The following is a 15,413-nucleotide window of genomic DNA, read 5'->3' as shown; positions in this document are numbered from 1 at the left end:
AATTTTCAATCTCTTATTTTGTTCTTCAAAGATCCTCTCTTCAAGGGCTGACAATTCCCCTCCCAGTCCCTCTCCCTACCTTTTAAAACACCTAACCAATAATTTTAAACAAATCATTGATTTGGTCAACATATAATATCTTACTATATACTAATCTTACTAACATTACTCACCCTTTAGCTATAACAATTTACAATATGTAAACGTCCTGTTTTGGAAACCAGAACAATCAGTGTACGTATAGCTATAAATCAAAATTAGTGTAATCTTAAACACCAATGTAAAGATATGAAAAATTTAAATCTTAAACTAAAACTTTAAATTAACACACAAACAGGGGAACGGAAATTCTGAGGAAATGGCTTTCTGGTTTATTGTTTAAAGGCACCAGGACATAAGCACATACCCCTGAATGTACTTTGGGTGGAGGCAGGCTTCATCAGGGGTGTCCCCCCCCCTTTTTTTTTGTATGTGGATGTAGCAAATTTTAACACCATGTTCTATATGAACAAGTTAACTTGCTATATATTACCAAATTTCAGTAATACATTATGAGAGAATAATTACAAAGATACAAAATGAAGGACCCACTTTGGAAAACCCTGAATTGAATCTCCTTAAGCCAGATGAAAATAGTTAACATTACATTGAAAATTTTTAGTTTTTAATGTTACAGAAGTTCAAATGAGTCTCGTGCAAATAAAACTGGATTTATTTGTGTATCACCAGAGAATACAAATGTTCTATGTCCAATTTGTCAGTTTCAGAAGTGTCCTTTAAACTGAATGTTTATAGCTACCGAATTTTGAAAAAAATGAGTCCTCAAAATAAGAATTTTAAGTGGGCATAGATGAAATAAATGAACAGAAAACAAATCTCAATTTGTTTACAATTTGCACATTTGGAGAAGCACCATGCCATAAAGGTGCATTTATTATTTGCAGTAATAGATTTTATAAAAATTCACAAATACTTCATTTTCAGCTATGTGCAGAATATTTTTATTTCGTGTATATCGTCCCAATTAGTCTGTGCATAAAGTGGACTTAGTCATGTTTATTGCATGTAAAAAAAAGTATTTTTAAATCAAATATAGTATTATTTTCACCATTTTAACACCAAAATGCCATTTAATATACCATTTTTGATCTGGAAATTGCCAGTTTTTGTATCCAATCTTTTTCCTTAATTTACACTTGAAATTGATGCTCGTGTAGGAAGTCTGCAGACATGCATAACCATGCCAACTGTTTTGTTAAGACTTGGGACCTGCAACAAATGCAGAAGACACCATTTGCAAGCAAGAGGGCAGGGGCTATGAAGTACTGTATTCGGATGTAGAGAAATGTCTAGAAGCTGGTAGTCAAGTGGTTCTGTAAAAAAAAAAAAAGGTAAAGTGCTCCCCTGTGCATAGCACCATGCCATGCAGGCGTATAGGGGGTGTGGGGGTAACGCCCCACACTTTCTTGATCCGGTCGTGAGTGGGGGTGATGTGATCAGCATCACGCCCCTGACCGCCTTTACCCCCCAGGGTTTCCCCCAGGTACCCATGTTATTCGACGCTGTGTGGGCGCCGGGGCCGCTTCCACCGTTAGAAAAGTTCCCGGATTTGAACCGGCCGGGGATCGAACCTGGGGCCTTGAGCATGGTAGTCCGACGCGTTACCGACTGAGCCACCGCGGTTCTGTGCTGTTGGTAATGTGACATGGTAATCTGTGGTAAGCAGGAAGTCTCCATGCAGAAATATGCCCAATATTTAGCCATTCATATACTTAGTTTTTGACGCACACACATCGTAATGTTAATTTTTCAAAATTCTGAAAGTTCTAAGGTGCATTTTTCTACCCTGTTTTGTCACTAAATTATGCAAAATAGACTAGTCAACACCAAATTTAATTTGTTAATTCTGCTGTAAATATTTGAGAAGCAAAATTTGGCTCCTTTATACCATTTTAAAACCAAAATTACATTTTATATGCTGCTTTTGATCAGATTTTTCACTGCTACAATAATGAAATTTCATTTTATTTACCACTTTTGAACCTCAAATTTATTTTTGGTACCAAAATTTTGCCTTTTTATTTACCAAAAATATGTGGCTACCAGTATTGAGTCTGGCCACCAAGATCCAATGGCAATGTAGACCCTTGAGGAGACAAAATCTTATGTTAACCATTTCATTATCTGGCTTTGAGTTCCAGGCTCTTTGTCCCATTCCTAACATGCAAGATCCCACGGTGGTAGTGCACAGACTGAGCTGGCCAGTTGAGAGTTTACAATCTTTTCTGGTGTTCCGACCTGCTTGAAGCAATGCCTCTGCCAACAAAGTGATTTTTAGAACATTGTGTACGAAGGGATATCCAGCTGGCCTTGATTTAAATGACAACCCACGTGTTTCTTCACTGGTACTTTACATCTGAGAGTTGTCCAAATTAACCCATGAACCCTGAATATCATTGTCAAAGAACTCCAAAATACTCCATCAGGAGGTACACTTCATGCATACAGCATACCAGCAACGATCTGGTTTTAACAGGCCTCTTAACAACTATGATAGACTACAGAGGTGGCAACTAAAATATGTTGCTTTTAGACCAGCTGAGACTGACAGCAAGGGCAGAAGTTACTAAAAAAAGCCCTAATCTGGTTGAAATAGGAAAACAAATTCATAGTAAAGTCCATTTTAGAAATGAAAAATCTAATTCATAAATTGCATTTTCATTTTTATTTTATACAAAAATATCTTAAAAAATTTGTACTGTACAAAATAAATTTACAACAATAGACTAAATCACAGCCTGGAAATGGCAACAACAATGCTAAAGGAAAGTGCATAGAGAGAAGGTAGAAACGAAGTAGCTGCTGCATGAACTTCATTTATTTTATCACAGTCTTTGCATTCTTTGTGAACACTGGGGTCATCTGCACCGAGTGATATGGTCACATTGGGCCTTTGCTCTAGAACCCTGTCTAGGGCTGCCTGCTGGGCTTCTGTTAGAATAGCTCTTTGGTCTTTGGACACAACGGCTGCTGCCAGGGGGGAAATTGAAGACAGTTGCTCCTCATCTAGGACCTGCAGAATAAAATTAAGTTAGTAATAGAACAGTTTCAATGCAGCACAGTTAAGAATTTTTAAAGACTAATTCCTCCTCAGGATCTGACTGGGAAGTTTTCGTGAGGAAATTTTAAATTTCACTGAATTGGCGCAAATAGGTTGCTAATATTTGTCTAATAACTAGAGCCACATATTTATGGTGAAAAAGATAAAGATTTCAGTACAAAAACTTTCACTTCAGTGTTAATTGTGAACAAAAAACCTAAATTTGATTTAAAAACTATACTTGTTACACAAAATTAACATTTCACTTCTAATAGTACATTTATATAGTTATCAAGAGTCAAGTTTATTCCTATGTAAAGGAGTCCATTTTTCAAGAATTAATCAATTGTCCGTGATCTGCATAACTCCTAGGATAATTTAGACCGAAGATGTTGCATTGGTAAATAAACCTTCAATTTCATGTTTTAAGTTTATTTCGCATTTTGCGGTTCATTTTGTGACAAAACATGATAGCAAAAAGGAACCTCACACTGATTCTGCATTATTATTTTTTTAGGGGAAGTTGCAGCCATAACTAACGAAATATATGGATATATATGCATACATCTTCTAAGGTCCTGGAGAATTCCTACAAAACTTCAATGCAACTTTGCAGTTACTGCTTTATTCAGTTCAGCCCAATGCTTAAATTTACGACAAATTCAAAAGGTTTTCATCCCTAAAGATGATAGAAGTTAGCTCTCAGAAGCTGAGAAACTGTTCCAGAACTGACCTGGTCCGTACTCAAGAGAATTTCATAATTTGTCGCCAGGAAAGCTTCAAGACTTACTTCAATGCAAAAGATTAGTACTTTCCAGGAACAAATTATTTTCCTTTTCTGTGCACATTAACAGACCATACTTATGAATACAATCATGTAATTACTTCATGAAAGAATTGGGACATTACAAAATGGGAGGAACAGTTTCATTGGTATGAATCTAGTTATCCAAGTTCACCAGTTCAGAAGAACTGGCAACTGAGGAAAAGCTTATCAGCTTTGAAATTTCCTATTGCATGCAAAATGCAAAATGTGGTTTTACAACTGTTTTTTCTCGCCAATGATAAACAGAATGGCATTAATGGTTTTTGAGAGATTCATGTTATGAATTCAAGAGGCAAAGATTGTTTCCTGAAATATTTACCTGAAGGAGTTCTGGAGGCATGCACTTGACTGCAGCAGGTGTCAATCCTGTCAAAGGGTTCTCCCCTCCTCTCCTCAGCCTTTTAAACCTATCAGATTCCAAACCTGGAAGGATAAAAAATCATTTAGACGTGGTTGAAATCCACTTACATAAATTATGTTAACATAACGAGACTTGCAGAAACTTAATTTAAAGCACTGTCCAATAAAGATCCAACCTGGGACTTTTTGATTACAAGGTGGCCCTTGGTCTTTGTCAGCTGACTGGCATTTTATTAATTTATCATTACATACAAAACCAGAATTTGCCACAGTTCTTAATTTTATGCTGGATATTTGGGTTCAAATTTCCTTATTTTCTTAAAAATGACTGGCTTGTTTGATATGAAAGATGCACTTTGGTAATATTTGGAGTCTCCAAATTCTTTGCCCTACCTCTAGGTAGGTAGGCCTCTGGTCACCATGAACCATACCTTTGTAAGGACCAGTAATTTATTTCATGTGTTATTTACTGAGGTTAGTATTATGGAGAAACATATGCAAGTGCATGTGTGGAATGCAATTGTCAACATTAAATTGATAGGACTATCAGATTGACAAGAGAGAATATACAAAGAGTTTTGATCCTACAGCAAGAGGTGCCTTGAAGAATATCAGTAGTACAGCAAATACTTATTTAGTTTTTGACGAAAAAACTAAATTTGAAAAAACACATTGTAGTGTTAATTTTTCATGTTTTTGAAAGGTGAGAGATGCATTTTGTGACCATGTTTTGTCACGAAATAATGCGAAATGAACTGCAAAAAGCGAAATTAACTCTTAAAACCCTAAATTTAGGGTTTATTCACAGACGCGACACCTTCTGAGGTCTGAATTATCCTGAGTGTTATGCAATTTCCAGAAAATTGAGTAATTCTGCATTTAATATTGGAGAAGCAAAAAAATGGACCCCTTTACACAAAAATAAACAATACTCTGATAACTACATAATGTTAATTCTGTGGAATAAGTAGTTTTTAAATCAAATTTAGGATTATATTCTCAATTTTAAAACCAAAATGTCTTTTTATACCACTTTTCATACAATTTTTCACCGCTATAACACATTTTATTTTATTTACCGCTTTTGAACCCAAAATTGACTGTTTTTGTACCGAAATTTTGCTTTTTTATTTACCAAAAATATGTGCCTCTATCTGTTATGCACGGAGGGAGAGGAGTTACTATTTACAGCTGCAACTCCGTTGTAAGTGCAGTTTAAGTGGGACATTGATCACGCACCTAAAAGGAGATAGCAAACTTCCAAATCTGGCATTTGGACAACACATAAGGCATCTAATCATCTTTTAAGCCAATTTTATTTTCTAATATTTTCAAAACTTACCATGTAAAATCAAAATACTGTGACAGTCTTAACCTGAAGATTCTTTGATACTAGATGCAAGTTATGAATTGAAAAGTAGCAAATTAGTCTGCTTTGAGTTAAAAATGTTAAGATAAAAAAAATCAGCATTTGATTCAACAATTCCACACATTTGTCTCATCTGTACTCAAACTTCCGCAAACCTTACTACACAAGAAAAGATTCAACTGGGAAGGTACTAACCTGCTACAATTGGTCCCAAAGTAAGAAAATCCTCTGCTATCCAATTTGTGGAGTCTCCATAGGCCTCTGGCTGAAGGGCAAACTTTGCCAAGTCCTCCAGACAGGCTGCATGGCAGCTCTCCAGGTGGCCTAGGACAGAGGATGCGTGGAGGAAGATAGACCCAGAATGAAGGATAGTTTTCCTTTCGGAAGAAGAGAGGCTGCAAACCAACTTTCCCACTGCGATAGCAACTTCTGCCGTAGGTTCCAATTCTGGATTGTCAGCTATTAATTTCTTCACAACCACGCCCATCTATAAGAATACAAAAGGAAGTTTGAAAATGCTTATGTTCACAATAGTCTCATTTCATGCTGAGAACCAAGCAACACTTACACCTTGTTTATTTTATGACTATTTTTTACTGTTATTGAATTTATGTTGTGACCGCCTACCTATTCTCGTGGCACTTCTGGCAACTGGAGAATCGCAGGGGACCAACTTCCTTACTGGGATTTTTATCTTTCAGGCTTAAACCACATACGCTAACTCATGCAAAATGTCAAACAAGTCTGGTGTAGTAAATTCAGATTTTTATTAATTTTTACATGCAAACATGCTTTAAATTTATTAGAAAACAATCCGAATTCACATGCATCGCAAAAACTTACAACCACAGCTTTTATTCCTCAATTTTATACAATGCGATTGCCATTTTTTTTTTTTTTTTTTACACATTGCTGGCAAAGTTGTAATTTGTACAGTGGGATCTATGAGTATTACAGTGCAAATTGTCCATGACTATTTTCATTAATATTTCTATTACATCCTATGAGTTTTTAAGCAATGGATTATGTATGCTGGTGCAGAAGTTGTCAACAGCTTGTTTTGAGTTTTCTTTTAATTCTTGAAGCTCTTATTGGGTCAAATAAAGTGCACGAACATGGTGATTGACAATTTGCACGGCAATACTCATGGATCCCGCTGTACAGCATGATTATTTTTATATACAACATTTTCGACTTGAAAACTTATGATCTGTCATAATGTTAATAATTTGCATTGCTAAATTTTATTTTTTAAATGCCTCAAGTTTCAGCAACATCTCACTACTGGTCAGCAAGATAGCCATTTACAGTTTTCGAATTTTATTTTGATAAGGACATTTTATCATTATTATTTTATAAGTTTAATAACAATGTCATATTTGACACAAATAAATAGAAATAGTGATATTGAACAATAATTTCAGCTCAATAATCTGAATCTGAACTAAAGATTAGTCTTTGTGAAAAGCATGTCAATAAAAATTGCATTGTGTTGGATCCAATGTACCGGCATTGGGCACAACCTATTTCCAGAAGTTTAGAAATATGCACAATCTAGCAAAAAGACTGATCTATCTATTTACATCCTCCAGCAAAATATTCCAAATTTGTCATTTCAACACATTTTGGGCTTAAAGTACAACAAAAATTAAACATTCCTGCATTTTAGGCTTAAAAAAATGTGCCACATTTTCACATTTATAACTCATTTCTACAAAATTTCATTGTTTGCAAAAAGTTCCAATGAGGATGGTGGTAGGGCCCACCAAAATAGAACAAACTAAAAACAGCGTGGAAAACTTTAGTATGAAGTTTCTCTCTAATTAGCTGCATGGAAGTGTGTACATGGAAGTTTTCCCATTTTTCACCTATGTGAATGTTTTGCGTAACCAAGCAAAGTGGCAGGTGCACACTTACAATCACAGGTTGCCTTAACATTGGTATGTCACATGAGAAGAGTTTTGAATTACTGAGCCAAGTCCTCAGATTTTGATTGAGATAGCACATACCTTCACATAGGAGCCATAACATTGGTATTTGTCGTGCAAGAAATAATGGAAAGCAACTTCCTCAAAAAAGCCTTTCTGACCTGTCACTCCACAACACATTTTGAAGCCACAACCCTATTGCAGTTTTCCTGCAGGTTCTGCAAAAACTTAATTTCTAACATAGACCTGTGTAAAATTTTGACCCTTCTAGCTGAAAGAAAGGTTTAGTTTATGTAAATGCCAATATATGGCACAGTGGAGGTTTTACGTCACCCACTTCACTGGTATTCTGAAGCACTTCACTCCCAGCTAGCACACTTTCAGCAACTTCTAACCGGACACTTGACGTGACTGTAGGTTCAACAAGTGATTGGATTTGGATGCATGTAGTGGTGACTGTTTAATTTACATTAGTTATTTTGCTTAACACTATTTTATTTACTTTTGTAGAAGTAACAGTAGTAGTATTTAATTTTACTTTAGCTCTGGTTAGAGTGATCATCAAATCAGACCAGGGTAGCTACGATTTTTTGCTTACGAAATTCCCTGACTTTTCCAGGTTTTCCAGACCAGAAATAAAATTTTTCCAGACATGTTTGTAGTCATGATTTTTGGTTTTGAACCTCGTGTTTTTCAATTAAATATGTAGGCACGTTAATTATTATGAATATGAATATACACAGTTATTAGCTGAAAATTTACCGAGTGATTAATATAATGCTATTCAATGAAAAAATAAATAACTATTGTACTTCCCAATTTTCACCACAGTCATTACAATTAAGGTGGTGTAAAAAAATCAATAAAAAATGTGGCATAGGTATATCAAAGCTTTACAATGTAACCTGTATACAACCTCAATTGGCCTATATCAATACAAATGAGAAACAAAAGAAAATTAGGTCATGTACCTTTAGAAAATATGCAATAAGTTTAATGATTATATTTTTTAATTTATTGAAAATAATAGACTACATATTACGGAAATTCAGAACTTGAATGGGGGCGGTGACCAACCATACACCTAAAAAAAAAATATATATGCGGGCCATACTTTGGAATCAAATATCTCCATTATTTGAGTTTTCCACATGCTGGAACCAATTTTATATTACGGAAAACATCGAAATCTGTCTTTTAAAAGGTAACAGTTCCGAATGTTTTATGATTTTTTTTTCCTAGCAGGAAGACTAATTATCATAGAATTTTGGCAAACATTGTGACACGAAATTTGAACCTTCCTTAAAATCATGAGCACTATTTGTATTCAAAAAAGTTATTTATGTTGAAAAAAAAACTTCAAAATGACCTTACTCAATCATATACGCTTCCCACGGACAAGGTATTCTCCGGTTGACAAGCTACAGTAAGTATCGTAAACTAGTGGGAATGAATGTAGAAATAAATCGGAACCTTAGTAGAGTGCATTCAGGGTCTTTATTTTAATTCTAAGACAACCAGACCTGACATTCCTAACCTAACCACAAAAGCATATATTCACAAAATCTTAAGTAATCGCTAAAACTCTGCAGTATGTGTTAACAGACATAAATCGAAATCAAACCATGTAAAAGTTGCATTTGTAGCATGATGAAATCGTAATATAACAAAAGGAACTTGGGCTCATTTTCACCACTTTTCAGCATAATTTCATTCTACACGCAAACAATACGTAAAATTACTATCGGCATAAAACCAACATTCCTAACCTAACAACGATGTGTGACCAGCGTGCGATTAATTCCTCTATTTCGCACCAATTTTTAAAAAATAAATTCGTTCTACATGCACAAAACACATGCATATTCGCATAATGACGTCACTCATAAAATCACTAATTTCTCGGGAGTAACACATCTCTGCAATGTAAAAACTACGACAACGAGCAAATGAACTAGTTGATCAGGTTGCTTCTGAACGGGTCGCAAATGAAGGACTCAAATTCACAGAACGGGTTCACGGGGGGAACGAAGTAGTGAGCAGTGGCGCAGGAACGGTAGGGGGGGGGGTACAGGGGTACATTGTACCTCCCCAAATTTTTGATGGGGGGTACTGTACCCCCTAAATCTGTAAATCGAGTTGTACCCCCTGTACCTCTCCTTTGGTAATTTGACAGCAGACGCAAGGTGCTACTGTTAAAAGAACATATTCAGTTCACCCAATAAAAAAATTTATATTGTTTATAACTTAGAAGCATTATCTTCCTTACCACAGAATTCAAACCATTATAAACTTATTCTACTACATTGCTCTTGCTACCAGTTAGTTCATTGACCTATGTTCTTGGAAACCTCTTTAAGGAGATGAAAATTGTTTAAAATGTGTGTGAAACGATGGAATCAGATTTGCTCTCAGAAAATCACGCTGCAGACGAATGCTAAATTGCGGAAGGGGGGCGGTACACTTTTCTAAAGAAGTGGTCAAGTCGATTCGAAGATAAGATACAAATCTTCATCGGAAGAGTATATGACTGACCCCATTTTCGTTTGCATATTTATAATGGAATTTTCCGAAACGAAGTACTTACACGAACGAGACGAGATGCGACAGACCAACTTGAACAATGTACTCCTGTATCTCACCCATATTTTTCATAACTTGGTAAGAGGGTGTTCGGAAAACTATTCTTAAACCTATATATTAAGATATTTTTTTGAAAATAGAGCCCCGATTAGCCTTTCTGAGCATCAAGTGAATCTAGATTAAGTTTTAAAAACTTCAGAGTGGAAACCGAAACAAAAATAAGCCCAAACAAAAACGAAAAGGGTCTCAACACACAGGAGACAAGATGACGCTGTGACAATTCTCGACTCATCCCATCGCGATATCATTCCTAGATGAAATTTTTTTTCTAGACATTTTAACAGGGTGCAATTGCTATTTTATTAGAGGGAGAATTATTTTTACCTTTGTATTAGGTATACTTATAATTGGACATTAATTGCTTAAAATCTAATTTTGATATCGAATACAACACAAACACAACGCTATTTTAAGTTAAACCCTAAAGTCAAACTGTAAGAAAATTACATTAGTCAGATGAATGCACGAGATAAATGAGACTCACTGCAGGTCCTATTGGTAGATTTTTGATTGGATTCACAAGGTCTTTCAGTGAGATGGGTATGTTTGAATGATTTATTTGGTTTATTTTACTTCGCATTTCTGCCTCTTTTGGCTAATCGCGAAGATGAGGATGAGTGATGGTATGATGAAATTGATGGACACTCACAAGTAACACCCATGCCCAGGCCCGGATTCGAACCCGGGACTTCTGCGTCATAGCACGGTATTCTAACCCCTCCGCCACGGAGAACGGCGAGGTGGGAATCTGTTTTGGATTTTCTTGGCAGATGCGAAAATCTTTGAGACGCGCACATGCTTTTGCTTACATTAAAGTTTACCTTTTCACAGCAATGAGAAATTGACATGTCACCCTAAAACACACGCATGTAGAATATCTGCATTCAATACTACTACATACGAAAAGAAAGCTTGGCCGGCTCTTCACATTGACCACCAAAGATTATATATAAAAAAAAAAAATTAAAAAATTGAGCGTATGGCTTTCCTTACTTTCTCTGAGATCTGAAGGATTTCGGTTTTGTATATGTAGTGACTAGTATTAATACTTTCAGTGCTTGAAGAGTGTCATTAGTTACAGCTAATTATGTAACAAATAAATGTTTTGTCAAATGTTTCACATATATTTCAAAGTTAGACATATTTCGAGTCGGGAACCATCGCAACTCAATTGTTTTTCCTTTTTTAATACAACGCCCTATATAGATATCTGAGAAAATACCAAATACATGGTTTCTAAGAGGCATTGGATGTGGTACACATCTGCCATAAATTGTTGAAAGATATTTTTATGCGTAGCTATGGGACTTTAAAATTAGAATGAACTGAACTGAAGTGGAACTCTATAAGTATGATATATTCAATAATGTGGTTTCTATATCCAGTGGGTGGGAGATGATTATTCCTGTGGGGTGGCTCAAGATCCTCCTCACCCCCTTTAATCTCAACATGCATTAAAATGAATAGACGTATCTTTCTTCGCAATTTTCACATTTCGAACTCCTAATTTTTTGTTCCGTTAAATCCAAATTAGGCCAGAATGAGGTCCAGAGCTTTATATGTTTCAGAAATGTTATCTGGTTTTAAAATCTGTTTTTTTAAAAAAAAATCTAAGAAAAACAAAGAAAAAATATTTATGCAAATTTCGCATTAAATAACAGGACATTCGTGTATGTTGTTCTAAAATAGAATATTTCACATTATACCTAAGTATCAAGGACGTATTTAGGGGGTCCTGATCCCCCTCCCCGAAAGACTTACCAAGTAGTAAAAGTAAATAATCAAAATATTGTTAGCATTTGTTATATAATCGATGGTTATTTCTGCTGAACTTACTGGAAGGCAAGGAATTTGGTTCATACGGCTTTGAAGGGTTCCAAAGGTTTATGCATACTGCTAATGATAATGTTCATAAAATATTAATCAGGAACTTTTCTTTTCGTTAATTGGATCTAACTCCTTTTTTGTTATTCAATAATATTCAATTATTTAATTTGCATATTTAATTAATATTTTAATTGAGATAAATACATACAATTATCCTAATTATTATTTATAATTTTATTATTATTATTATTGCGACACTTGGTTGGACTCCCGAAATGTATTTCTAGATCCGTGCCTGCTAGATATAGGTACCTGTGAAGTAGTATGTGTGAGATATATATATATATATAATGGGAGGCTGAATTTTGTACCCCCCCAAATGAAAAACGTTCCTGCGCCACTGGTAGAGAGTCCCTTTGTTTTTACTCGGCGTCCGCACCCATCCAGTGTGACGTCAACCACAGCCAGTTACGTGATATTTTGCTCTTCAAGCTTTATTGCAGATCCAAAACCAATGAACTGTCCGAACACCAACCTGCTCCGCTTCACGTATCAAAAGAGAACGGGTTCCGAACGGGTGTGTTTTTGAAGAAAGAAAATTTCCACACCACACACAGAGCTAAAGCAACATTTTTTGTGCAAGAAATTCTGAGGATGGCTGGTGCATAGGTTTCGTCTTAAGTAGCTTGTTCTCTAAGGAAAAATCTCACGCCTCTCCAAATTCCGGTCTTGAACAGGTTCACAAGAACGAGTCGCAAAATGATCGGATCCAAGAACCTAGATCCGAGAGTGAATAAATATAGAATTGAAATGCGAAAGAACCATAATTTTGTACGTAACAAACTAGAAGTCATAATGACGAGAGGAACAAGTTTCTGAACTGAATCTTTTGGGGGGACTGGAATCGCAAGAACCGAATTCGGAAGTGGAAATGAACCGTTCGTTCATTTTGTAACTGGTTCTCCTGCAACTCCAAAATGCGCGTAAATTCCAGAAAATATGCAAAATTCCCTGACTATTCCCTGACCAACCAAATTCCCTGACTTTTCCCTGTTTTCCAGGTTTTCCAGTCGCGTAGCAACCCTGCAGACAATTGGGGGGGGAGGGGAATAGACAAAAACATTATTAATAAATAATGCCCAATGTAATCAAGTTACAATTCGGATTATTTAAATTCACTGAACAAATCTGTGGAGAGTAAAGTGTTATTTGGAACAATTATAATATGATTGTTAAATGAGTGTTCATGTTACGTAAAAAATGCATTAATCTCATTATGGAAGTTATTGTAATTTATTCAGTGACAGTTTACATGTTTCATTTTTATTGTTCAAATGCAATTATTACGCTTGTTAATAAACTGTCCTAACTTATCCAGTGCATTTTCATGTTTTGATGAAAATAGTGCTGACTTAGTAACACAAACCTTTGGAATAAAAGTTACGCTGGTCAATAGCTATCGTTCATATCTACAAAATCCTTATGTTTATTATTCGATGAATTATTTATTTAGAGTAATATAAATCAATCTACCCTGGTTGGCAGAAAAGTATGCAAGTATGCTAAAATATAAATTAATTCCTGGAAAATAACACCACAAAGAAATATAAGAAATTATGTCCCTAATCATGACACTACTCATGTGGGACGTTTCATGAATCTCTCAAATTCATTGACATTAGTCATTTTGGATTACGGTGTGCTGCAGAATTTAATCCTAAATCTTAGTACAAGTAAGTACTTCCTAGACCCCCCCAACACACACCCACTTCTATAAAAGAAAATCAGCAGGTGGCACATCACATTTTGCACAAACTATGGGATACTTACTCCATTACTAAAGCAATGATAAAGCAGCTTTTTGCTATGAATTTTTAAAACTTTTAAAATAAAGTACAAACTCACCTTTTCTTCGTCATTCAACTCCTGAGAAAGAGCTGCCAAGATGTCCAATGAGGAAGGCAGACTCAGGTTAAGGCTTTTCAAGTACTCCATTGGCATTTTAGAAGCTAAATGACCAAGTTCCAATACTGTGGTGGTTATATTGTACTGAAACAAAAGTAAATGTTTAATTTTAACGAAGAACAAAACTAAAAAAACTTTACATAGAAAACACATGAAAGTATTTACGATTGGTTTTATTAGAATAATTAAATGTAAATGTGTTACTGGAGAAGCCAGCTTTTGCAATGCTCTACTATTTTGCTTGCCACATAGTTCCACCAAATACTGTATTACTGTTATAGACAGAAATCACCTTTGGACAAGACAAGTTGAAGGCACCAATTTAACTTTATGTTGGTTTGGTAGCTCAGCAGTGAATGTAAGAACATTAGGGGCCTTTGTTCAAAAGCCAAGTCTAGTCATAACTGGCTAATTCGCTAGCCTCTATAGCATTGAATTGTTGCAGAATCCTCAATATGGTGTCTGGAAAGTATAGGACTAACTACACTACGAAAAAATAATACAAGAAAATTTTACAATCTCCAGTGTTCAATTTTGTGTAATTTTGCATTGGGCAGTGTTTTGTCAGTCAAGTCTTCGAAACCCAAATTCATTGATATATAAATTAAATTTTAAATCCTTTTACATAGCTATAATCTAAACAATATACACATTGCCCCATTTAAAGATTTGAAGCACGATCAGTTACGCTGCCTTTATGGCATTTATCAAAAATCAAAGTATTTCATACAAAGTGTTAAAATCTAAACTGGCAAATACCCGTTTAATCAGAGTCCAGATCTTCTCCTTGAGGTTTTGGCTTAAATCTAAAGATCCCAAGGCTTCTATGCAGTTTGCGAGGTCATCCGAGGAAAGTGTCTCCAGGTCAAACTTTTCCAGGGCATCTGTGGCCGCAGAACCTGCAGCTCTGATACCATCACAGGTTTTCTGAAATATTTCAAAATTAAAATTAGTTACTGCCATTTTCATATTGATAGAGGCATGCATATTTAGTTTCAGACAAAAACACAAGAATGTGAAATAACATGTGTTTCTGAAAGGTGTGAGGTACATTTGCCACGAAATTTGAAAGGAACTGCAAAATGGAAAAATAAACTAACATGAAATTTAGAGTTTATTTACTGACGTGACACTATCTGAAGTCTGAATTATCCTGAGAGTTACGCAAATGGCTTAAATTTAATAAATTTTACTGTAAAAATTTACTCCTTGACACAGGAATAAACTTAATACTCTAATGTGCTATCAGAAGGGAAATATTGTGTAATAAGCTTTTAAATCAAATTTAAGGTTATATTCACCATTCTAACACTGAAATGTCATTTTATATATCACTTGATCCTAGTTTTTGTACTGAAAACTTGATCCTTTATTCACTATAAATGTGTGGCCCTA

The 15,413-nt window shown here is 35.2% G+C and overlaps 1 protein-coding gene across 1 annotated transcript in view; it reads right to left on the bottom strand.

Annotated features, from left to right (window-relative positions):
- Window positions 1-2,722: 2,722 nt before the first annotated feature.
- Window positions 2,723-15,413, bottom strand: part of LOC145999053 (uncharacterized) — a 100,133-nt gene continuing 87,442 nt past the window's right edge. The window contains exons 19-23 of the mRNA XM_083135996.1: window positions 14,778-14,945; window positions 13,959-14,102; window positions 5,851-6,142; window positions 4,246-4,349; window positions 2,723-3,073 (exon numbers count right to left, since the gene is read on the bottom strand). Of these exons, the coding sequence (XP_082992122.1) occupies window positions 2,792-3,073; window positions 4,246-4,349; window positions 5,851-6,142; window positions 13,959-14,102; window positions 14,778-14,945 (990 nt within the window). The 3' untranslated portion in view covers window positions 2,723-2,791. The remainder of the gene's footprint in view (window positions 3,074-4,245; window positions 4,350-5,850; window positions 6,143-13,958; window positions 14,103-14,777; window positions 14,946-15,413) is intronic.

Source organism: Lepisma saccharinum, chromosome 14 (assembly GCF_977018435.1).
Source record: "Lepisma saccharinum chromosome 14, izLepSacc3.1, whole genome shotgun sequence".
Classification (NCBI taxonomy): Eukaryota; Metazoa; Arthropoda; class Insecta; order Zygentoma; family Lepismatidae; genus Lepisma; species Lepisma saccharinum.
The sequence above is the reverse complement of the archived record's forward strand: the minus strand, read 5'-3'. Positions and strand labels throughout refer to the sequence as shown.